General features: G+C 41.8%; 1 protein-coding gene across 1 annotated transcript in view; it reads left to right on the top strand.

The window, feature by feature from the left end:
* The window catches only part of grin2ca (glutamate receptor, ionotropic, N-methyl D-aspartate 2Ca), a 91,486-nt gene that overhangs the window by 31,240 nt on the left and 35,318 nt on the right, over positions 1 to 24,928 (top strand). The window contains exons 3-5 of the mRNA XM_034088382.2: positions 7,837 to 8,438; positions 12,615 to 12,729; positions 20,961 to 21,172. Coding sequence (XP_033944273.1) covers positions 7,837 to 8,438; positions 12,615 to 12,729; positions 20,961 to 21,172 — 929 coding nt within the window. The remainder of the gene's footprint in view (positions 1 to 7,836; positions 8,439 to 12,614; positions 12,730 to 20,960; positions 21,173 to 24,928) is intronic.

The following is a 24,928-nucleotide window of genomic DNA, read 5'->3' as shown; positions in this document are numbered from 1 at the left end:
GTATTGGTTACGCTGACACAGAAACAGCTGTGGTTTAGAGATAATCACTGCTTTACACTCATCTATCTCCAACTCAGACCAGTTTTAAAGCATCTAAACACTAATCTTCGAGCTGCAAAGCATTCATTTAACTGGACATCGCAAGATTTCAGCGCAACAAATTTGATAACATTTTAGATGGTCAAAAGAGTTGACTGAACTGTAGTGCAGAATGTCTGGATGTGTGTTGGTACAGTGATATGAGTTATTCTGTATGTTTTACCCTTGTGAATGTGATCTCAGCCTTGAGAAGCTAAGCTTCCACTCAATGGTCGTAATCTTCTTTGGGACTGTAGACTATTACTGTGAGATTCTGTGGACAACACTGCAATAGAGCTTACTGACTGAATGGTTGATACCCATTTACATTTACCCAGGTCATAATCTAACATACATTATCCATAGTATTGTGCACTATGATATTATTCTGTATGTCGTGAGACGATAGAGATTCATCAACCAGGGGAGATTTCAGTATTTCTACAATCACTCTAATCGTCTCTATTCTAGATTTTAGATTTCTGTATCTGGTAAAGTACTTTGGTTCTTCGCGATCTATTATGATATAAAAATACATTACATACACTAATAGAACATGTAATAGTTTTCGCCCTATGCATCACAGTTTCTATTAGCCAACTGTGAAGAGCCTGCTGGCAACATTATTTCCAAACAACAATGGTGTGAACCAATGGATGTATAAAAAGAACTGGATACAGCTTCAGAGGCAGGGCCACGTTCATTCCTATCAAAGTTGCTCAGCCACATTTGTTTCAACAGCTGGCGCACTTCCCAGTGGCTTGGTGTGAATGCACATTTAGTGTGAACCAAAACAGAAAAACATGTTTACATATAGTCGATAAATGTGGACGTAGATAGTGAGTCTTTAAAAAATCCCAATGTCATTAAATACCATCTCTGGTAGAAAATACCCTGCTGTAATAACAGATAATAAGAAAGGTGGGATGAAACCAAGAAGAAGCTACTTCCAAGTGTGGCCATGTGGAAAGTGTATTCATATATTAGCCTTTAGATGTATTCAGATACAAAACTATAAGACTTGTTAACTTCAAGCCTACAGGGGTCTGCATTTTGCTCCTGAAAATCTACTGGTGAGGAATTCATATTACATTTTGTGTAACCGACTGACTGTTTCATCTCTTTCCCTACAACCATATGCCTTGCACAGTACCGTACATGCTCTGCACATCGACAGGGCGGTCGTGACTTCAGGCTTTGAGCTGCAGCTGAGCCTTTGGTAATGCCCCAGGCTCATTTGGACTGCGCTATCAGTCTGCTCTCTGCTAATTGAGCTTTTGAGATCGTAGTTTGCAAGGGGCTTTATTCTGACAGACTCTTGGGCTAGTGAGTATGCACAAAGCATACACAAGCACATGCATAAACACAAACACTTGCACGCTCTGACACCTTAGCACCTGTCGCGAGGCAAACTGATTGAAAGGCGTTGCAGAAGCAGGACGTATAGGAATAACGCAATAATGCTGACAGATTTGCTGTGGGATGGCGAACGGAAAGGGAGAAAAGGAGTAGATTTATACGATCTTCTCAAGCTCCTCCGTGACTAACCTGCATAAGAACCTTGCTCCCAGTGTGGATGTATGCAGCCAGCCTGCCTCCACTGCAGACTAATCCATCTTAGTCCGCAGCATGTCCCTTACACTGAGCTGAAACCAATTCCTTGTGAAGACGCTGATAACCGCATTTCATTTTTGTGAATATTACAGTAATCAGTCATTTGGGAAAGAAAGCTAAACATAGTTGCCACATTATAGCATTGTAAAACCGCTGGCACAGTTACAATGTAATTATATATTATTTCTGTAGGTTTTGGTGTAATTTGCATTATTTCCATAAAAATACAATGCTTGAAAAACCTCCTCACTGTTTGGTGGATGTAAAAAGAGAGGTGTGAGAAAAAACAGCGATTTCTGCACATTTTTCCAGGGGTGTGAGCACAGTACAGTCAGAGGCACAAAGTCAAGGGATTTAGCTGTGACGTCTGAAATCATAAGATGCTCATACATCACAAGACCACTGAACTTCTTTCAAGGACAACAAGGAGACAGGCGGAATCAGATCACAAGCCTGTTTGCAGACAGGGTCAGGAGGGGGCCACCTACCTATCTGTCACGGTTGAGTGAAGGAAGCAGGACCCAAATGCAGATAACTCTGATAAACCTTTATTTCAAGGATAATGAAACTAATACAGACAAAACAGAACATTACATTGCATTTAGCTGACGCTTTTATCCAAAGCGACTTACAATAAGTGCGTTCGACCAACAAAATACAAACTTGAAGAAAACAGAATCATATAAGTACATCAGGTTTCATAGAGCAAAAACATTTCAAGTGCTACTCAACTGGCTTTAGGTAAGCCAGTCCTTTATTAGTATATAAGTGCTTTGTTAATAGTTCTATCGCTCGAAGTGGAGTCGAAAGAGATGAGTTTTCAGTCTGCGCCAGAAGGTGTGTAAACTATCTGCTGTCTTGATGTCAATGGGGAGCTCATTCCACCATTTTGGAGCCAGGATAGCAAACCCACGTGTTTTTGCTGATGGGAACTTGGGTCCCCTTCGCAGCGAGGGTGCAGCGAGCCATTTTGTTGATGCAGAGCGGAGTGCACGTCAGGGCTCGAGCTTAAGGACGTCCCGTCGTCCCGGGGCCGAAAAAAATAGTGTCGGGGAGGATACAAAATAATTTTGGGACGAATTTGGGACGAGTTAAAATAAAAAATATCCTGCTAACTCTACTACAAACGGCGATGAAAATGAAACCGACTGCACGTTTTGTGTAGCACACAGTTATTAAACCTCCTTGTCAACATAAACACACACGCACAAAACATTTAGCAACCCGCGAAATACACACACATGTAGCCACTGCTGTGCCGCTGGCTGTCAGCCAGCCGCCCAGCTGGCTGTGCCCGCGAATTCCTGGTCCGCAAATTCGCGCTCTCTATGGTCTAGCCAGATTAATATAATATGGCTCTGGGTCTAGCTATATACTGACTGAGTGTGTGTATTTCGCGGGTTGAGTGATGTACAATGACAATGGCATCCCGTGGAGGAATTCTGAAATGTTTTACCGTTACATCACAAAAACGCACAGCAGAACCAGACCCTGGAGCGCCGGCCTCTTTATTTACTTACTCCTCTTCATCCCCTATGAGTAATAAGGCTGAGATGAGAACCCTCCATCGTATTTAGTCCTTAGCAATATGCTGCGCCTCTCCCCATGTAGGGATGGGTACCGAGCCCCGGTATTAAACGGGCCCCGCGCCGGAATTATTAAAGACAGTGGTAACGTTAAGCTCCGACGTTATCAGACTTTTTATCGGTACAGGAGACATTTAAAAAATATATGTCATATGTATTATTGCTACATACACATTATATCGCAGTTTTAGTTTCACCAACTCCGTTTCTAATATGCAATAAGACTAAAATATGCGTCTATGATGTATTTTCGAGCTTTCCAATCCAGATGAGATCTCTCTGTCCCGTCTGTGTGCGAGGGGGCGGGGCAGTTTGTAAAGGTCTCCTGACTGTGTTACAGACTGTCATCCTGGTTAGTGGTTACTCTGGGTTCTGTCTTCAGGACACAGTGTTGGATTTTTTTTGATAATTGGATGGGACTTGATTGGATTCAATATTAGAGTAATTTTCTCGTTTGTGTGTTTGTTTAAATATATTTGGCCTTTGTTTATGTGATTGAATGATTTACTAAAATAAAAAGGTTGATGAATTATCATCTAATGATTTGTATGATGTTTTATTTATGTTAAAGGTCACTTTGAATGATTTTAACTAATGATAATGTAGAAAAAAAAAAAATAATCGGGACGCTCCACATTCATTTTCGAGACGGCTTGGATTGTATTTCGGGACGGTTCCGGGAGGATGGGGAAAAAAGTTAGTCGAGAGCCCTGGTGCACGTGCTGGGGTGTACGGTTTAACCATGTCCTGGATGTAGGAAGGGCCAGATCCATTCGCAGCATGGTACGCAAGTACCAGTGTCTTGAAGTGGATTCTAGCAGTTACCGGAAGCCAGTGGAGGGAGCGGAGGAGTGGCGTGGTGTGGGAGAATTTAGGAAGGTTGAAGACCAGGCAAGCAGCTGCATTCTGGATGAGCTGCAGAGGTCGGATGGCACATGCAGGTAGTCCAGCCAGGAGGGAGTTGCAGTAGAGTCTAGGCGTGAGATGACGAGAGCCTGGTCCAGAACCTGCGTCGCTTTCTGGGTCAGCTGGGGACGTATCTTCCTGATGTTGTAAAGCGTGTATCTGCAGCAGCGGGTTGTAGCAGTGATGTTTGCAGTGAAGGACAGGTTGTTATCTAGGATCACACCCAGATTCCTTGCAGTCTGAGTCGGGAAAACAACAGAGGTGCCGATGTTGATTGTTAGGTCAAGAGTGGGACAATCTTTTCCCGGAAGGAAAAGCAGTTCAGTCTTGTCAAGGTTGAGCTTGAGGTGATGAGCAGACATCCACTGAGAGATGTCAGCTAAACAAGCAGAGATGCGTGCGACGACCTGGGTCTCTGAGCGGGGAAAGGACAGAATTAATTGGGTGTCGTCAGCGTAGCAGTGGTATGAAAAACCATGCGGGCTAATGACTGATCCGAGCGAGTTTGTGTACAGGGAGAAGAGGAGGGGACCAAGAACAGAGCCCTGAGGGACCCCTGTAGTTAATTGACAAGGGTCGGACTCGGACCCTCTCCAAGTAACCCTGTAGGTGCGGTCTTTGAGGTATGAGGTGAGGAGGGAAAGTGCAGAGCCTGAAACTCCAAGTTCTTGAAGAGTGTGAAGGAGGATCTGATGGTTCACCGTGTCGAATGCAGCAGACAGGTCCAACAGGATGATGACAGAGGAGAGGGAGGCTGCTTTAGCAGTTTGCAGTTCCTCAGAGACAGCAAGGAGGGCAGTTTCTGTTGAGTGACCTGCCTTGAAACCAGACTGGTGTGGATCCAGAAGGTTGTTCTGATGGAGATAACAGGAGAGTTGTTTAAAGACAGCACGTTCAAGTGTTCTAGACAGGAACGGGAGGAGAGAGACAGGCCTGTAGTTTATAACATCAGACAGGTCGAGAGTGGGTTTTTTTAGGAGAGCGTTTACTCTTGCCTCCTTGAGACTGTTTGTAAAGTGACCAAAAGTTAGAGAAGTGTTGATGAGATGGGTGAGAAGGGGTAGAATATCAGGAGCGATAGTCTGAAGGAGGTTTGAAGGGATAGGGTCCAGAGGACAGGTGGTAGAGGTAATGAGGGTAAGAACCTCACTTGGAGAGAGAGGGGAAAAGGAGGTTAGTGTGCAGGTGGAAGGAGGGTCTGGTGACCCAGCGGTGAGTAAAGGTGAGTCAGAAAAAGAAGAGCGAATATCATCAACCTTTTTATCAAAGTGGTTAACAAAGTCGCTTGACAGAAGGGAGGAGGGGGAAGGGGCTTTGGGGGGGTCCAAGAGGGTGGAGAAGATGGAAAATAGTTTTTTAGGATTGGAATAGGAAGATTGGATCTTATCTTGAAAGAAAGTGCTTTTTGCCTGAGAGATCGAAGCAGAGAAAGAGGAGAGGAGAGCCTGATAGGTTAGGTTAGAACACTCACCGGTGAACTCAGTCACCAACAAAAGACGAACCAACACTGAACACAGGAAGAGACAAGACTAAATACAGGGAGGGGTAATCACAAGACGAGAAACAGCCGGGCAGGGGAGGAGAAACACAAGGACAACAGGTGAACACTATCAGACAACTCGACACACCAGGGAAACTAAGGACGGGAGGAAAAACACAGGGAAAAGGACCAGACAATAACCCAGCAGGAAAACATGACAGCAAACACCCAAACATACAAAACTACAAATGTGACATAACATGAGAATCGTGACACTATCAGCCCAAGGGAGGATGAGTCAAAACATATATTTCTACTTTAGATTAAAAGCAAGGGTTATTTTGCATTTTATACATCTAATAACTATACCCTCACACCAAAGTCACGTTCTAAAAATGACTCACCATTTAATTACAGTGTTTGTTTTGCAGAACAATGCAGCACAAGATGAGGCACAGTAATAGGAATCTGCTCGAGAATCAATAATCTCTGCTGAAATGAATGGTTGTACATGCACAGTCGCATCAATCCATCATCACTGTCACATTAATCGTGATACCTCTGTATAATTACTTTAAAGAGATGAGGCCATGGTTAAGACGACTGCAAGCCTGGTATATTTTATATTTTAATTCTGCTTTCTATAAATCTACCTTTGCTTATGCGTGACTCATTGCTTATTGGATGTAGTCATTAAATGTGCAGTTGATGAAGAGTCTGTTAATACATTGTTGATAAAAATGTTTTTGGTCAATATGTTTGGTGATCGGGATCCCGACACGAAGCACGACTACGTATTACATAAACGACTTGGCTCACATGCTGGTGTTGCTTCCGCTAAAATGAAATAGTCCACTCCACTGTGTACCAACGGCTTATTTTCCATTAACCAGTCTTTAAATACTGAAGTGCCCATACCATGTTCCCGTTAGTGTTTACTCCCTGTTTGTCTTCTTCTGATGATTTCTCTGATGTACAGAGATCTTTCCTTTTCTTTTGGCTCGTGAATTTAGAAGCATTGCATTGAATACTTTTTTTATTAAATAAATACTATCCATTGGTTAATATTTAAGAAACATTTACTTATCCTAAAGTTTAGAGATTGGGATATACAACATTTGGGTTGCCAGATTAGGAGAAATTCCTTCAATGTGATCATCTTTATGCTTTGATTAAAGCTACAGTAATAGTTGCAGATACACTGCAAACCTGTTGATGCCTTTTTAAAAAGTAAGAAAACACATCACACAAAACTGTTTAGCTTGTTTCTAGCATTTCCAATTAAAGAAAGTCCCTTTGAATAAGCCAACCTTACTACATACTACTAACTACCTGCAACTAACTACCTTGTGGATGAAAGCAACACTTAGACTCTAGACATTTCACCAAATACAAATGGTTCAGTAAAGTGCACTGGCCAGGTTTTCTTGCCTTTACGTTCAAAATGATGCAGAAAGCACTTTTAAAGGGTAACTCGGTACTAAATCACAGCCAAGAAACAGTTTCTGTTTTTTTTTCTTTCAGGCATTTTACCAGGAACATTTGGCCACACCCCAATCCATGTCATTGCGTTTTTTACTTTGACAACTGATTGTAAAAACTCTTTAATTGAGTCCTACATTGACGAAAAAACGTATTTAAAGGTAAAAGTATCACACACCACAAGACAGTGAAAAGCATGTTTCCCACCACTTTTGGAAGATAAAACGCCCTCATTCCCCTCTCAAAGTCATTGCATTTCCAGAAAAAAAAAGGAAATGTAGGGCCAGAGCTGGCTAGTGATAGTACCATCCCTCTCAATTTGCAAGTCTTGATGACGGCCAGTGTTTGCGCGGCAAAAGTAAGACGTGTGAGTTTAAGTGATGAATCGGGTCTACAGCGCCTGCAAGAGCAACATAAAGCAGAATCACTTAACTCCTCTGCACTAAAGACCCTACTGGTTGGGGAACACACTTCTCTATATGCGATTTGTCTGAGCACAAATTCTGCGTGTGTTCCCTAGTGTGTATAAAGAGGGTCCTCTAGAGATCCCATTGCATATTATACAAATTCAATTAGGATGTGGTAATTCTGCTTGTTAGTCAGGAGAAAATTGCATGCAGTTAACTAACCATTAAGGTCTTTATATGGTTTCCATCACCCATCGATATGATGTTTTCCCTCTTCCTACAGGGCGAGGGCTCCAACTTCCTGCAGCTGGGATCCTCCATCGAGCAGCAGATCAACGGCATGTTCAAGGTGATGGAGGAGTACAACTGGGACAGCTTCGTAGTCATCACCAGCCTCTACCCAGGCTACGAAACCTACGTGGATCATGTTAAATCTTTCACCGACACCAGCTACTTCATATGGGACCTGCAGGACGTGCTTACCTTCGACATGTCTGCTGATGGCATGAACGACCTACGTGCAGGAAGGCTGCTGCAACAGGTCGACGCCCAGGTGCTGTTGGTGTACTGCTCCCATGAAGAGGCTCAGTACCTGTTCAGAATGGCGTCAGAGGCCGGACTGGTTGGGCCGGGTTATATCTGGATTATCCCCAGCCTGGCAATGGGGAACCCAGACATGCCCCCGCCTGAAAGCTTCCCTGTGGGGCTCATCAGCATCATCACAGACCGGTGGAGGATGAGCCTGAGGAAGAGGGTGCGGGACGGGGTGGCTATCGTGGTGAAGGGCGTGCAGAGCTTTCAGACACAGAGGGGCTTCGTTCCCGAGGGCCAAAGTGACTGTCACAACCCGGTCAAGCCATCTGCTAGTAATGACACTCTGTTCAGGTATTTCTAATATTCACTATATGTTATGATATTTTAGTGGGGAGCTTGTTTTTTTATCTGCTTCTGTTGCTGTTGATTCTTGTCCATGTTTACATGATAAATTCACGACTATGTTCTTTTCCACAAAACCAGTCCACTTTTAGTTGCTTTCAGGAACTGACAATTCAACTCAACACTTCCTGAACGCATGTTTCACATTAAAGCTTTTAGGCAGCTGAGAAGACAACATTAGTCTATTTCTTAGTAAGTCTTTAATCATATAAAAGAGCAGAACATTTAAAGTTGTACTGACAGTCACTTTGCAGCGATCTACGAAACAGCCAAGTAGAAGATATTGCAAATATATTTAATCCAATAGTTCAGTATAAATAAAACTAAAATTACAAACACTTTTTTTAATAAAAACACACAATGGAAATGTACACTTTCAATTCCTTTCCCCTCTATGTGTTTCATCATTCTTTTAGAAACTGCACGTGTTCTGTATTGTTAGTCAACTGCTGGTATTTAATTCATGGCCATTATTTGAATACCACTGTTATTTGGAAGACTCGTGCTTCATGGTTTCTGTGGAATAGATCAAAGTATTTTACATTTTGTAAATGTTTAAAAGGATATTTGACAGCGGGGTTGGACATCCATTCTTTGTACAGCTCTTCTACATCAAAAAGGCACTAACACAATTGTGATGCTTGTTAAAAAAGGAGTTAGTGGCCTGTGGTGGTTCTCTTAGTAAACTACACTCACATTGAACAAAAATGGCCACTTAGGCCACTTGAAGTCAGTGGTCATAAATGACAACAGTGAGTTACTGAGTGGAGGATCGTCCCACAGAAACAACTGTGTAGTGGATGGCTGTTAATGGTGCTAATGGTGATATACAGTATGAACCCATGTAGCTCTAGACCAGGGGTCGGCAACAGGCGGACCGCGGTCCGGATCCGGACCCAGACGCCGACCTATACGGACCCGGAGCTCAATACATTAATAGGGGATTTTTCGGCGCCTCCCGCTTTTTTAACGCTGATTTGGGTGACTTGTGTAATTCGTGGAGAACCGAAGAGTTTTCGTTTTGGGGGTGGGGGGGAGGGAGTCAGTCCGACAGACGGACAACTTCTCACTTCAAAAAAGAAGAAGGAATCTAGACCGCAAAAATAATTAAACAAGCGAGTACCTGTTTTTCCTGGTTCATGAACACAACACGAGCGTAACGTGTCTTCACGTGGTATATGTCTCGTCTGAAAGGAGTGCTGACAGAGAGCACCGGAACGTCGCTCCAGCCCTTAAAATATTGCAATACCCATAAGGAGCCGTACACATGCCGCAGTGTTTGCGTGGCTGTGTCTTTAGTTGTAAGCACAGTGGCGATCTGTTGTTATTAGCATCTGGTTAGCTAGCTATGCTAACGAATTTAAAGAGCTTTTCTACAACCAGGTGGAAGAGAGCTCTCTCCTGAGAGGCTCAAATAACCTCAGCTCAGTGAGGTTAAGGCACACCTTGATATGATCATTATAGTTATTAATGAGACTAAATGAAAAACAGGTATAAAATACGATATGACAGCAACAAAAAAGTTGTTAAAAATAACAAGAATAGAGTTTAAAAGGGGAGTGATTTGTAAAATATCTAAAAAGAAAAATATGCTACAATTCTGTTTCATATGGGTGTTGAGAGATGTATCCATAGATCTCTTAATGTTGCTCTCAAAGTGCACCACATTGATGCATTTAACTTAACTAAACATTACACATATCCACAGTATTTAAGTAATGTTAATTGACAATAAATATTGTTGTTTTTGAATTGTACTTTCTTTATTTGATTGGCAGTCAGTTGTTGATTACATGCAGACGTTGATAAAGCTACAGGTCACTTCAATATCACACTAATAAACTTAGACATTTTGATGTTCCGGACCTTTGCATGGGGAGATTTTCTCTAACTGGACCTCGTTGAACTTTAGACCCCTGCTCTAGACTATCTCAAGTGTGTTGATTTGATGCGTTTAAACATGAACTAGACTCTATGGATACTTTCATTTTCAAATTGAACTCCTGACTACAATGAATATTAAAGTTACTGTAACTAGGCAAGAGTCAAATCCAATACAAATATAATCTTCAGGACTAAAGCTTGTTTAATGACATTATTTAGTCCTTATACCTAGAAAGTAGAATAGGTCTGAGGTCACGGCTCTCCTTAATAATGACTCTTATGAATGGATAGGCTTGGATCATAATAAACGTTGTTGCTTGGCGACTGTCACATTCCCAAACTGTCCTCAGCCTCACTGCAATCCATCAGCTCTTGTCCTCCGCACTTAGCGCTCCCCTATGTCCCTTGAAAGCTGGGTGGGTTGGTGTTGATGACGATAAAGGGTGGGGCTTCTCCTTATTTAAATCATGTCCAAAAGAGCCATCTGACGCCATCTGTGCTACGCAATGTCGAGCACTTTTTTTTTTAGGTAAAATGTTTCAATCAGCCGAGGGAAGAGCCAGAAAGGAACCAGCATCAGCTTTTAGCTCATATAAACCGAGGTCATACAGGCCAATGTGTGTTCAAAGCATGTTGTTGTATGGTCACCAAGGGGATGCTAACATCGTCAGACAGTACTCTTGCATTATGAAACATCACTTTCTCTCTCTGATGTCAGAATCTTTTTTACTTTTGGAGTCTTCAGAGCCGTAGGGTAGACAACTTTTTCTTTTGTAAACCCAAAACGTCCGGAATGTAGTGCAGTGAACCTTATCTCAGCTTTGATACTGTACAACTCCCCTTCTGATAGACTTCCTAAACCCAGCAGGCTTGATTTGCATAGCAGCAGCTCTGGTCTGTAACATGAAGGTTGGGAAGACAGAACAAAGCGCTTTCCATTAACTTTATAGTTCATAATTTATTCTTTCCAGCCAGATCAAACATTACCATCCCCCGCGGTTCTCAGATTTGTCCTCACTTGATTGGAGATTTTTTTTCACACAAGCTTTTGATAATGAGTCAGCTCACCTGTTAATGGGATTATTGCAGATTACAAGATTAAATAGGCTTTTCACACAGACAAGAGCGGAAGGCTATTCTCCTCCCAGCAGGCTTTCATCACCTCTGCTGGAGTGTCGGCTGAGGTGAGAGAGCCGCGTCGCAGGTCTAATATAACAGGAAGTGAGTGAGGACACAATGGAATCAAAGGAGATCACAGTTTCTGTATCACGGTGCAGAAGCTGTCAGGAAACCTTGTGTCTCTGTTATGACAACGACACAGCTTTCTGTGCGGTGAAAAGGCATTTGTGAACTTATCCAATCAGCCTAAAATGGCTATGACACAAGAGTCACATGCTATTCCCACAACTTGGGAAACATTTCAAACAGTGTAAATGCAATATGTATGAAATTTAAATAGAACAAAAATGTTTTTTAAAAATGTTTTTAAATAAAAATGAGACTACGCTGTGCCTATGTGAGGCACATGAGCTAAATGCCCACTGTATTGTGATGTTTGCATGAGCTACAAAAACTAAAATCATGGCATCATTATATTACGGTAACACTATTATAGTCACATTGGCCTTGACTATAATCAGTTCATCATTGGATGCTTGTGCCTAATTTGGAAAAATTCCCTAAAATCCTTCCTGATATATCTCTTTCACCAGATGTTGACGGACTGTGAACGACTCTGAACCAAAGTATTAAGTCAATTAAAATGTTAATCATGTCTCTTGATGACAACTGAGGGCATGAAAAAAGATTTAAGTTCCTGAGGCGAAAGTCTATATCTTTACCAAAATAAAAAGCAAACCAGAATAGTTGTCTAGATATTTCAAAAAGGAACTAAAAAGTCAACCCTATGGTGGTGCCGGAAGAAACGTCAGGTTGATCAAAGTAAAGGGGTTCGTCCTTTGCTGACCATAAAGTTCTGTACAGAATGTTATAGAAATCAATGTTATAGTTCGTACTTCAGTCATACTTCCAACTATAGAGCCAAGACATCTGTTATATGATGGTGAGATGAGCATCTTCTGGGTTCTGGTGTTTAAACGTTCAGATTCAGGACAGTACTCAAATATACAGTATAGTCCATCAAGAAGAAAGTATAGACGGTGTTTTGATTACAGGAAATTGCATACTGTTGTTTTTTTTTAAATGTCAATTATGATCATCTTTCTCTTTGTTTCTCTGTAGGCACATGTTGAATGTAACCTGGGAACACAAGGACTTCTCCTTCAACAATAACGGTTACCTGGTGAATCCAGCCATGACAATAATCACTTTGGACAGAGAGAGACAGTGGGACAAGGTGAGCCTTTCACAATATGTTGATAACACATTATGGTTTCTTTCCTTCAAAGGATCAGTATTTTCTATTTGACTGTTGCTAAACGGTTATGTAACAATAAAGACAAATTGCAGTTTTGTTCGGCAGGTACATTGTTGGTTTCATTGATCTTGCTAAAGGCAGTCATTTCATACATCACTGGTCTGTTTGCAAAGACCATTCAGAAGAGTCAGAGCACCATTGATATCCATTAACTATTTAATAAAAGGATAGTTTCCCCACACAAAGTACAACATCACACACACCTCCTACCCTCCATCTCGTTAAAAATATATTACAAGAAAACCCACGCACACACGTTTATATGTTGCTTCATTAACTTGTCTGGAGATTGATTAATTTAACCACAGGAGGGCGGATGTGTTGTGGACGTCCTGACTGGAGGGAGTTCACTTCCTCCACTGGTTGTATGGGTGTTCAGTTAAACATCCAAAAATAGTAAACAGCCCCAGGTGCTTCAAAAGCTAATTATGTAATATTTAAAAAAAAATCTTCCCGGGGGAGCATGATCCCGGACCCCCCTAGAGTATGTGAGATCCACTCACAAATAAAGCAGGTTCACATGGATAGGATACTAGATACGTTTTCCAGGCATTATACACTACACATTTTCTTGGATTGCATTATTTTGTTAGCAAAGCAGGAACTCGAGAACTATTTCCATTGCGGAGCGCCCACAGACCCCCTGTTTTGTATCCCCCTCACTTCTCGAACCAAAGTAACCACCCCCCCTGCACGGACCGCCCTCATCTCGCCCTGGCAGCACCCCCCCAAAGCATTAAAGCATGTAAGCATGTGACAGTACAAAATCAAATATGAACCTGAAAATGTGCATAATATTTAATATCTTTAATATTTTCTTTGGAAAAAAGGACTAGGTATTTGGAATAATCAAAGTGGTTAAACATGTTACTAAAATAGTATGATAATAATAATATGTAGTAATAGTAATAGTAATATGATAGTCCATATCGGGCACAACTCAGTACAATGCTTAAACTGTTAGAAATGTAAATCAACGCCTCATGTTAGAGTCGGCTTGGCATAAATGCCAATAGAAAAGCCCTACTGTATAATACTGTTACGAACTCGGATACACAGGGAAAAGGACTCACATGCACGACCCAGGAGACAGAGGTAAAGTATAAGTAATATACTTTATTTCCAAAATGTGTACACAAAAAATGATCGACACTCTTAACGAGATGACAAAAAGGCTAAAAAAAGGCACAAAGAAAATCGCTCACTAAGTGAGGAACAAAACTTACAAAATAACTTGAGAGCATAAATCAGGCTTGAGGCAAGATGAGTAATCGCAGGCACGCTGACTACTTGCATAGGGACAGGACAAGACAAACTGACACAAAACAAGGGGAGACTGGGGGTGTATCTCAATCTCGAGTATGCTTGCTTGGTAGCACATGTCTTTGGAGCGTCTTGCTTCAGAAGCGAGGCAAGAATACTTCCTGGCATTCGGAAAACAAAGAGTGGAACAGGCGAGCAAGTGTGCAGGTGTGCGTCATATGAGAAGCCCCGCCTTACATTTTCCACCAGATTTGGGGAAATTGGTCCGTGCGCAAAGCATTGTGGGGATTTTAAGACCGCGGAGTCTACACATGTGCAGCCTCGAAATTTCTCCAAATGAAGTAGGCCGGGCTCGGTAGAATTCCAAGTATGCTGGACATTGGAACAGTATTTCGGCGGCACTCGATGACGTAGTATGCTTGAAATAGTGGCTCTGGAGCAGCTTTACTCGCGATTGAGAAACACCCTGGGGAATTTAAACAAGAGGTAACTGGGCACAGGTGGAAACAATCGGGGGTGGGGCTGGCGCTCATGAGAGCGGGAGACACACACAAGGGTAGGGAGTCAAGGAACCTGGAATGAAACGTAACAGGTGAGTGTCAAAACAAAATAGGAAGTGGGAGACAATACAAAAATGGACTAAACATGAAACATGACTAGACTCAACACTTTTGACGGGACACAACACATACAGATGCTGCATACCAGTCTTCATCATATCAATCAATATTTGTTCTGCCTACCTGCACTTCTGCAAGATGCAGTGCACAAAACAGCAGCAACTGTGTGGCGTCAAGAATGGAAACAATATTAAATTAATCAATCAATCAATCAAATAATGAAAGGCAGGAACCGGTTACAGAAGGAAGGTAACAAAGACTGATCACCTTCAAACTAAAGCCTTTGTTCTTCCTTCCTTTTGTATTCCTGTTGAGCTGTTTCTAATAACAACTTTCACTTTTATATGGGCCTCCTGTCCTGCTGATGGACGTACATGTTGAAGGGCATTGTTCTCCCCTGCGAGCCAGTAGATACACTCGCATCACACTCAACTTTTGTATTTATTAAACCTAAATCACCTCAATGGTCTAATGCAGTTGTTTTGCTATTTCCCAAGAGTCGTTGTTCAGCTGGTGTTACAACTTCCTCCCGGATTTAAAAGTCAAGGTAACTTGGGAAGATGGAGGAAAAACATGACAGAAAGAGAGTAATGATGGAGTAAAGAAGCCTGGTAGGAAGACAAGGAGTGTTTCTGTCACTGATGTTATTAGGCAGGGTGATATATACAGGACTGAAAAGCTAAAATGTTCAGGCTGCCACACGCACAGACACTTAAATTACAGTCCAACTAGCCGGTTATAAACCAAAAATATGAAGTATTTTCCCAATGGATTTCCTGTAATATTACTATGCTACGGAGCCCCTAAAGGTTCATGGAGGGGAAAAAAATTATCTTGTGCGCACGATATACTTTCTCGTTCGCACAAAATACTATTTTGTGCAGACGAGATAGTATTTCGTTCGCACGAGAAAGTTACCAGTGCGCCAAGTAGTAAGTGGAACACAGAGGAGACAACGGTTTCATTGCAGACTGTTATGTTTATGTGGAGAAATGGCAGTGCATACATTATTTGAGATATATTTCAAACTCGGACTTCATTTAGGGACATGTTGGCCAGGGGCTTAGAGCTATTTGTTTAAGCACCGGATTCGCAAAACAGGAGAGTCTGTAAACCAGTCTGCTTTGATCTATGAATTCATGTCTGTGACTCTCACAGTATCTGCTGCCCACAGCTGTTTTATAGAAGAACACCTCCTTCTCTTTATGAAATCTCTGCGGCACTAGTGGCCTGTACTACGAAGCAGGATTTGCTATTTACTATTCATTCATGAAGTATGACGTTGCACTGTCAGCACGTTGCACTGTCAGCACGCTTCTCCATGTTTGTGATTGAACGCGCTCTCAGCCGGAGAGAGAAACCCTGGTTGATTTGCTGAGTTGATAACCAGCTTCTTAGGACCGCCTAGCAAGATCGCGTTTGTTAGGGTTAGTTAAGCCGGGTAACTCAAACATATCCAGGGTCTGTTGAACTGGCTTCGTCGTACAGGGCACTGGAGGCAGTAACGTGTAACTCAGCAGAATCTGAGAAAAGCAGCACCAGCTGCAAAGAGCTGTGCCTTTTACGGTTTACTTCACTGGGTGTCCCTTCATTAGAACAGCTGAATAGAGATCGAGGCTGCTACGTGTAACCACACACACCTCTACACACATATAACTACCTGAGTATTCCCCCTATTACTCATTTTATGAAGGAGATGCGCATGATGTGTGTATGTGTTTGTGCTCAGCTCCGCTCTGTGTGTGTGTGTGTTCGGTGTGCTTGTGTATGTCCGACACCGGCATTTGTTTTCAAATGACCATGAACAATAATATACACACATCTGGCTAACTCCATAGTTATATGTGTATTCCCAAGTGAAAGAAATGTGTTTAATCTCAATCTCGATGTAGTGCTATAGTCCTGCCGGAGTGCACCGGAACGAACGACACTATCATAAACAAATGCCCACACACTCACGCCCTGGCGACCGGACATATTCTTCATAAAACTAATAATATGGCGTAATAATCGGGCAGTTCGATGTGTTTTACCATAACAAGTATCTTGTGCGAACAAGAAAGTATATCGTGTGCACGAATTAATTAAGCGTGGCCTCGTTTAATTTCAATTGAGGCCACGAATTACATCTCGTGCGCACGAATTAATAAAACGTGGCCTCGTTTTATTTATTTTTCTCTCTATGAACCCTCCAGGGCTCCGTACTATGCAACTTTTCAAACTTTTCAATATGAAGTGTAAAATGTGTTTATTTGGTGAGATCATTACAGTCTGAGCAGGGTCGTGATGTTATTCATCTCGGTATATTTTCCTAGAATTAGAAATTCTGATTGACTGGACTAAAAGCCCATGAGTGGAGCGCTCGACAAACAGCCAGACTGATCAATATGACTGGCAGGAGAGAGGAATAACTGAAAAGTCCACAGAGAGTTGGGATTGCACTCCCCCTCCCTTTCATTTATATGATTCCGTCATTACAAGCTTTACTGACTGGTGTGATCAGAAAGGATTGTCCCCCGTCCTGCATACACAGCAGAGATTATGTGGGAGGAAAAACATTTTGTCCAGAATTAGTTTTTGTTGAGCCCTCCAGGAATATCATGACCTTTACAGAAGCACAGCTGATGTGTGTGAAATAAACAGACTAATGTTTGGCTTTGAGTTAGCTCCCGTTTACACCAATTTACTCAATATCAGAAGTATAGTGTATTTGATCCATGTACAGAAAATGAAACAAAAAGGGGGAAACTGCTCTTCTCACCTCTTATTTCTCCTAACTGTGACACATCTATTCCCACATGGTAAACTGTGCAGATTAAGCCTCTTGTCGAGACTATATAGATTACTCTATGGAAGTGACTGATAAAGGGGTTATTGACTTGTGAAAAATAAAAACATATTTATATTCTACAGATGATACAAATGAATAGACTTTGTATCCCCAGTAGTAGGAAATAATTAATAAGGCATTTCATATTGGTCACTACTTGGGTTTAGATGTTGCCTACATCTTAAATGGATAAACAAATGAGAAGCGTATGTCCAGTATGGGGGACACCTATGTCAACCATTGTATGTACCTTTGGAGCTCTTTTAGTTGTTTTGTCCTGCCGTCTTGGTTCAAATTAAGAGATATCTTATTTATTTTTTTAAACTTTCGGTCAACATTTTTGCAGATGACAAATAGGAAAATACACAAATAGGCTTTTCATTGCGGTTATTCATATAGACCAGGGGTCGGTAACCTGGGGCTCTTTAAGCGCTCTGCTCTGGCTCCCTTGAGCTTAGACAAAAAAGGAAATAAAAGAAAAGAAAAAAAAGTATTTGTAGGACTATTTACATTTTGTTGCATGGTTGAAATGTTTCGTATCTTCTATTTTGAGGTGATACTGTGACACATAAATAAAAAACTAAACGTTTTTCATTAGGTCAACTAAAATATGCATCCTGCGACGGTCCCACGCCAGCGCCTTTTCTTGCAGGTGAATAACCTGATCCCAAGCTCTCCCCAGTTATCTGCTTTCAAGCAAACAATGCTGGTTTGCCGGTATGTTTGATATGTAGAGAGAAGTTGCCAAAGGTGCTGCAGCCTTTACGTATCGAGGAACAACACGGGAGAGGAAGACAGCTGACGATCTTCAGTCATAATTCAATCAGTTGACTCTTTTTAGGGTGCAGCCATATGTTTTATTTATTTCAAAGTGGGTCCATTTTAATTGTATTTTTGTTTCCTTCAAATGTGCAGAGGACTCCCCAAGTGCTGTGTTGATTTATTTTAAATTAGGCCTGTGTATTTTTTTGTATTCTCCTTATAAGAGTTATTTGTTTATTATTAGAGGTAAACAGTTTTATAATGTAATAAATAATAAATGCAAAGAAAATGTAGTTTTTGTCTATGATATAACAATAAATACAACTTTATAAGCCATCAAGCTATCACATATGTTTTGCGGCTCCAGACAAAAAATATTGTTGGAAAAGGGGGCAAAATGGCTCATTTGATCAAAAAGGTTGCAGACCCCTGATATAGACTCTTGATTGAATTACCAGAAAACATGTATATATATATATATATATTTATCATTATAGAGATATTAAAGAATATATCGGGATATATCACAGAGCCCTATCTCAACATGACAGTGCCCCCATGCACAAAGTCAGGTCCATAAATAAACAGTTTTTACCCAATTTGATGTGTCAGAACTGAATTGTGATCTGAACCCCATCCAACACCTTTGCAATGAACTAAAGGCCCTGACACACCAAAGCAAAATCAAATAAGTTGTGACAGGGCCAACTGTTGTGTCGCCTCATGTTTGCCTGAATCTTGGCAAAAAAGTTGCACACCACCAAGAATACAGCCAACAGCCAGCTATTACATATGTTGTGTGCCTTCGTGATAGGTGACTACTCCCCCTGGAGTGGTAGTCTGTATTCTTTATTCAAAAGGAGAAACTGATATATATATATATATAGAATCTAAAAATACAGCGCAAGACAAACCTAGAGCTAAACGACGTCCAAACTCGACTGACATCTGATAATCGGCTTTGTCAGGGCCTTACAACACAGATTGCGACCCAGACCTAATCACACAGTTTTGGACTTCCCTGATGCTCTCGTCGCTGAATGGGACCAAGTCCCTGCAAATCCTTCCAAGAATAATGGATGGTTTTGTAGTAGCAAAAGTAAGTAGATTAATACCCATCATTTTGGATTGGCATTAGTATTACCAGATTTAGCGTGCCACGTTGTGCTGAGTCCTGCCCAATATGGATAATCATACCATCTCTTCATACTATTTTGTTACATTTTCAGGCTCTTTGTTAAACAAAAACAGTCCAATGTTGGCATTTCAGGCAAGGTGGGGAGTGTGTGGGGGAGAAACTCCTTCTGGAGACCATTGCAGACCATTTACATGCACAAAAACGTATGTAACACACTACAAGAAATAGAAAACCCCAAAAAGCAAAATAGAGACTCATTAATGCTGTACAGTTAATCTAAGAGTAATTTATATTGCCTACAGAGGACGTTGGAAGTGGCAAAAATGTAGACAGTGCGGGACACGACGCAAAAACATGGCAAAAAGTTGCCCAATGACGTCGAATAATTAGCATTTTCTGTCAGGGCCTTACAACACAGACCTTATCACCCAACACAGTGTTGGACATCCCTAAAACTCTCTTGGCTGAATGGGACCAAGTTCCTGCAAAGCCTTCCCAGAAAAGTAATGGCTTGCGTAGTATTCAAAGTAAGTAGTAGGGATGCACCAATTTCACCTTTCTCAGCCGATGCTGATTCCGATGTTAACAGTAACAATTTTGCCAATGCCGATGTTTTACCTGAAAACACTCTCTACACGGGGCAGAAGTCCAGCACGCTTGAGTCGAAAGCTAATGCTGGTGTTTTGTTTTACCTTCACAGTACAATGAAAATATTAATTATATTTTCCATATATTCATATAGTTGATCATATCATTAGTTTTGGTTGATTACTGCATTGTAAATGGCAATCCCTGGATACTTTTTTTGCATAATCAATCTTAGTAAACTTATTTCATTTCAGCCTTTTCTAGTTGCAGAGTTTTGCCTTTGCTACACATGTGATAAAATGTTTTAAATACAATGTAGTAAAGAGCAGCACTGTGTCAGTGTGATTATGACTGATTTTAGTAAGTAACGAAGTAACGCGTGTCGGGGCAATGTTAGTAACTGTAGTGTGATTACTGAATTATAAAAGTAGCGCATTACACTACTCCGTTACCGACAAAAGTAATATTATTACAGCCAACTCTGGTCCTAAACAGGTCACGGGTTCTTCAAACAAATGTTTGATTCCAGAAGTTGATTATGTATTCAGCTCATTTCCCCACAACATCGAATTAAAATGAGCTAACTGGTAGTATAGCAGAGGGTGGAATTGCTTTCGTTCCATAAGATGTGTAATTGCACTCTCTTCATCCCATACTGTAGATGTGTCCCGAAAATCAATTTCCCTCCAAATCGACTACGAACAAAATCTCACTTCGCTGCACATGCACATATCACAAGGATGTGCGATAACAATGTATACAGTCGGAGAATTGGTGACAACTGTATTAAGATTGGAGGTCAAGATAGACAATGTTATGCAGTTGTGTCATTACTTTTCATTGGAGATATGCGTGAGGCAATATGGCTGTATGGTAACCACCTGGAGCTAGATGCAGGGATTTCTCACTGGCTCGAGTTGATTCACCGCTTCTCTCTCAACTCATTCAGGTGGGGACCTTCGAGATGGGGATTCTGCAAATGAGATACCCCGTGTGGCCGCGGTATGGCACTTACTTGGAGCCAGTGTCGGACTACAGGCATCTGACAGTGGCTACGCTGGAGGAGAGGCCCTTTGTCATTGTGGAGGCAGTGGACCCTATGACTGGTACATGCGTCAGCAACACTGTACCCTGCAGACGACAGTCCAACAAGACGGAGTCGTAAGTGATGTTGGCAATAAGAATCAATAAAAAAGTCCCATTTCAACATAACACACTCAGAGCCTAAAGGATTGATTTGCATAAACCTTTTGGGGTGGTTGATAGCTATTATTGTTATTAAAGCAGACAAATCCACATATTGAACTGTCACGGTTAGGAAAGAAACATGCTCTGAAAACTGGGGGTCCTGATTTAGAAATATTAGGCCAATAGGATTATATAATGTTGCATTCACAATTGGTGGTAATTTTTGAGTTTGAGTTGTACAATGTAGTGATATCATTTCCAAAGAGAGGACATTTGAATCTATCAACTTTCATGAACTACCAAAATGCATGCAAATTTGAAGTGTGTGGTCATGTTATTGACAAATGATCCCAAGATCTGGTACTTGCTTGCTGAGTTGAACCAGCCAACGGCCAAGTATCATTTAGGCCAGTTGGCAAGTTAGATATAGCATTATTGGGAATTAGCTAGAGCTCAATTCCCATTTCACTGGAAGAATACCCTGTTAGAACTGTCTAGTTGCATATCGCCGACTGACTGTTTTTTAAACATCTACTAAAAATACATATTTTCCAGATGTGTTTGTTCTGATCAACAGGAGTTCAACAAAAAAAAAGTAGTTGTTTATATAATATATTCTTGCGCTGTCAGATCTATTTTTGCCATTGTAGACGCCAGGAATGCGTCCATGTTCAATCAATCAATCAATCAATGTTTATTTATATAGCCCAATATCACAAATGTTACATTTGTCTCAGTGGTCTTCACAGTGTGTACAGAATATCAGTATGACAATACGACACCCTCTGTCCTTAGACCCTCACATCGTACAAGGAAAAACTTCTGAAGAAAACCCACAGTTTAAAGGGGACATGGGAGAAACCTCAGGGAGAGCAACAGAGGAGGGATCCCTCTCCCAGGACGGACAGACGTGCAATAGATGCCGTGTGTAAATTGAAAAGATAATACATTTGCAACATGTTTAATGCATTATCATTAGAAAATCAATTGCTTAACACAAAGAATCCCTGTTATGCAAAACCACTTTATAGTATATCACTGTACGATCCCGAATGCACTGTCACATGTTAACAAATCCATCTTAATTGATTTTGTATCCAACTTGAGAGCGCCATTAGGTATGAGATTAAGATGCTCTTCCCGTGCCATTAGCCCAGGCATGACTTCTTATCACTCAATGAGGTGAGATACTCATTAGGCTGCTTGGCCAGAGCGTAATATCCCAGGCATCACCCTGTGACCCAGTCAGGGAAATATGTGTGCTGCATAGTAGGGTATCAATTAGATGGGTTGATTAGGCCATGTCATCAATCCTGAACACCTAGAGACTGATATTGGTGTGCATTAGTGGGGGAAAGAAGCCCTGGCCATTATCCATTACTGACAATAGTGTTAACCAGATGAAGGGGGCACAAGATGAGGATCACGTCCCTTCAGTGTTATAAGACTATAGTGCTTCATTGCTCATGCTGACCAAATCATCCTGCTGGTATAAATTGCATAACTCTACAGTCTGTGGGGCTAATGTTCATGGAGGTGCAAGAAAATCCAAGGCAGAGGCAGATAAAGTCAATAAGAATCAATCGGTACCGTGGTCTGCTGAAGTACAAACACTTTAGACAAGTCCGAATCCCAAATGCAAATTGGGATTTGCATTTGAATCCCAATTTGACTCTGGAACCTCTCAGTACAAATTTTATTTCAAATGTTTTTGTATTAACAATGTATCAGCATGTGAGAATACTGAGCGACAAATTACCAGGTTTTTCTGATATAGATATCCAAAAGTAGTTTTGGTTGTGATCTAGATAGGGCGGCCCCCAATTATTAGACTAAATGTTTGTCGGCTCAAAAAGTCTTCGGCGCATTCACACCAGCCTTTTATAGTCCGGTTTAATCGAACCCTGGTGCGGTTCATTTGGGTCGGTGTGAACGCAGTCCGAGACCTCTTAAGTGAACCAAACAACCGGACTCTGGTCCGCTAAAATAGGTGGTCTCGGAACGCTTGCTTGCGAACTCTGGAGCGGTTCATCGCTGGTGTGAACGCAGTCCGCACCAAAACATACGAAGTGTAGTATTTACGTGTCACAAGAACCCGGATGTCTTCAAAAATCTTTAGCGAAAGAGTCTTTCAAGACATCCGCGGTTGTTTAGTTAAAGAGCAGTGTGCGAAAAAGCACACGTCCCACCGTCCGGGACGTGTTATTTACAATATCGGATATACAATGGTTGAACAGCATTTCCGTGCACATGACTTGTGTTTAAAGTTTATAGTCCGTTTGAGTTTTGCTCTGTCTTTGAAAGCAAACCGAACCTTCTGAAAAATGAAAGGGTGCATTCATACCTAATAGTCCACTTCTCTGCACCAGACCACAGTTTGTTACATCGTTTCATTTTTCAGAAGGTTCGGTTTGCGTTCACACGGGCAAAACTCAAACGGACTATAAACTTTAAACATAAGTCATGTGCACGGAAATGCTGTTCAACCATTGGTCAGACATTAAGGGGGTAAAAACGCAAATCCCGGCAATTTCTATCGGAGCCTCCGCCATGGAGCATCGGCACTTTCGGCAGGTTATTCTCATGCTGCTGTTAATCTGGAGATCAACAGACACTAGCGGCCCGCGCATATGATTATATAATCATACAATGTGCGTTAAAAAACATTAGAACACATATAATGAGACGTTCTGCAGTAAGGATAGGTGTTTCACCGACGACAGTTCAAGCAGGAGAGACGTTGATGTATGAAATACATATTTAATACTGGGACACGTAATATGAATGAAATAATGATTGCCAGAATTGAGACAGGAGAATGGAATGGTGTTTGGCGATTAGGCCCCGGTTTGCAGGATTATCATTCAGGAGAGGAAGAACTGCTCCAAAGAAACCCCCCGGGGTCTAGACACTGGTGGTGGTGATAAGTAGGTGGGACCGGTCTGAACGGAGAAGGATTAGCTTGGTCCTGTAGGAGCCGGGAGGCGAGAGGGGTGGAGGAGGGTTGCGTATTGTCACCTGGAATGACAGCTGACAAGAGGGAAGAGCAGATATAAAGGGATTAGCGGGTGCAACGATAGGCTTGTGAGAATGGAGAGAGGAGTGATTGGTTAGCTGGGGAGTGACGCCCCCGATCACTTAATGAGGGAGGAGAGGGTAGGGAAGTGACGTGTAATATGAATGAAGAGCTTGGTCTTCCTGCTTGAACTTGCGCTAAGCTTCATTTCAATCAGGAGAGACGTTGATGTATGAAATACATATTTAATACTGGGACACGTCATATGAATGAAATACTGATTGCCAGAATTGAGACAGGAGAATGGAATGGTGTTTGGCGATTAGGCCCCGGTTTGCAGGATTATCATTCAGGAGGGGAAGAACCGCTCCGAAGAAACCCCCAAAGAAGTGAAGTATGACATACTGAGCTGTAATGAGTTCCTTACCTTGTGGGCTGACTGCGGTGATCTATGGATGAAATGAGAGATTAACATGTGGATTAAACAATCGGCCAGAATCACTGCCGGGCTTACTGTACATCATAAGATGCTTGAACCGAGAGTCGGCGGCCGGAATCAGCGCCGGACTTACGAGAACACTACCACTAAACAACGTCCGGAATCACTGCCGGAATCACTGTACATCATAAGATGCTGACCCGAAGGTCGACGGCCGGAATCAGCGCTGGGCTTACGTGAACACTACCACTAAACATTGCCGACACGATGGTCG

Source organism: Pseudochaenichthys georgianus, chromosome 8, assembly GCF_902827115.2.
Source record: "Pseudochaenichthys georgianus chromosome 8, fPseGeo1.2, whole genome shotgun sequence".
Classification (NCBI taxonomy): Eukaryota; Metazoa; Chordata; class Actinopteri; order Perciformes; family Channichthyidae; genus Pseudochaenichthys; species Pseudochaenichthys georgianus.
The sequence above is the reverse complement of the archived record's forward strand: the minus strand, read 5'-3'. Positions and strand labels throughout refer to the sequence as shown.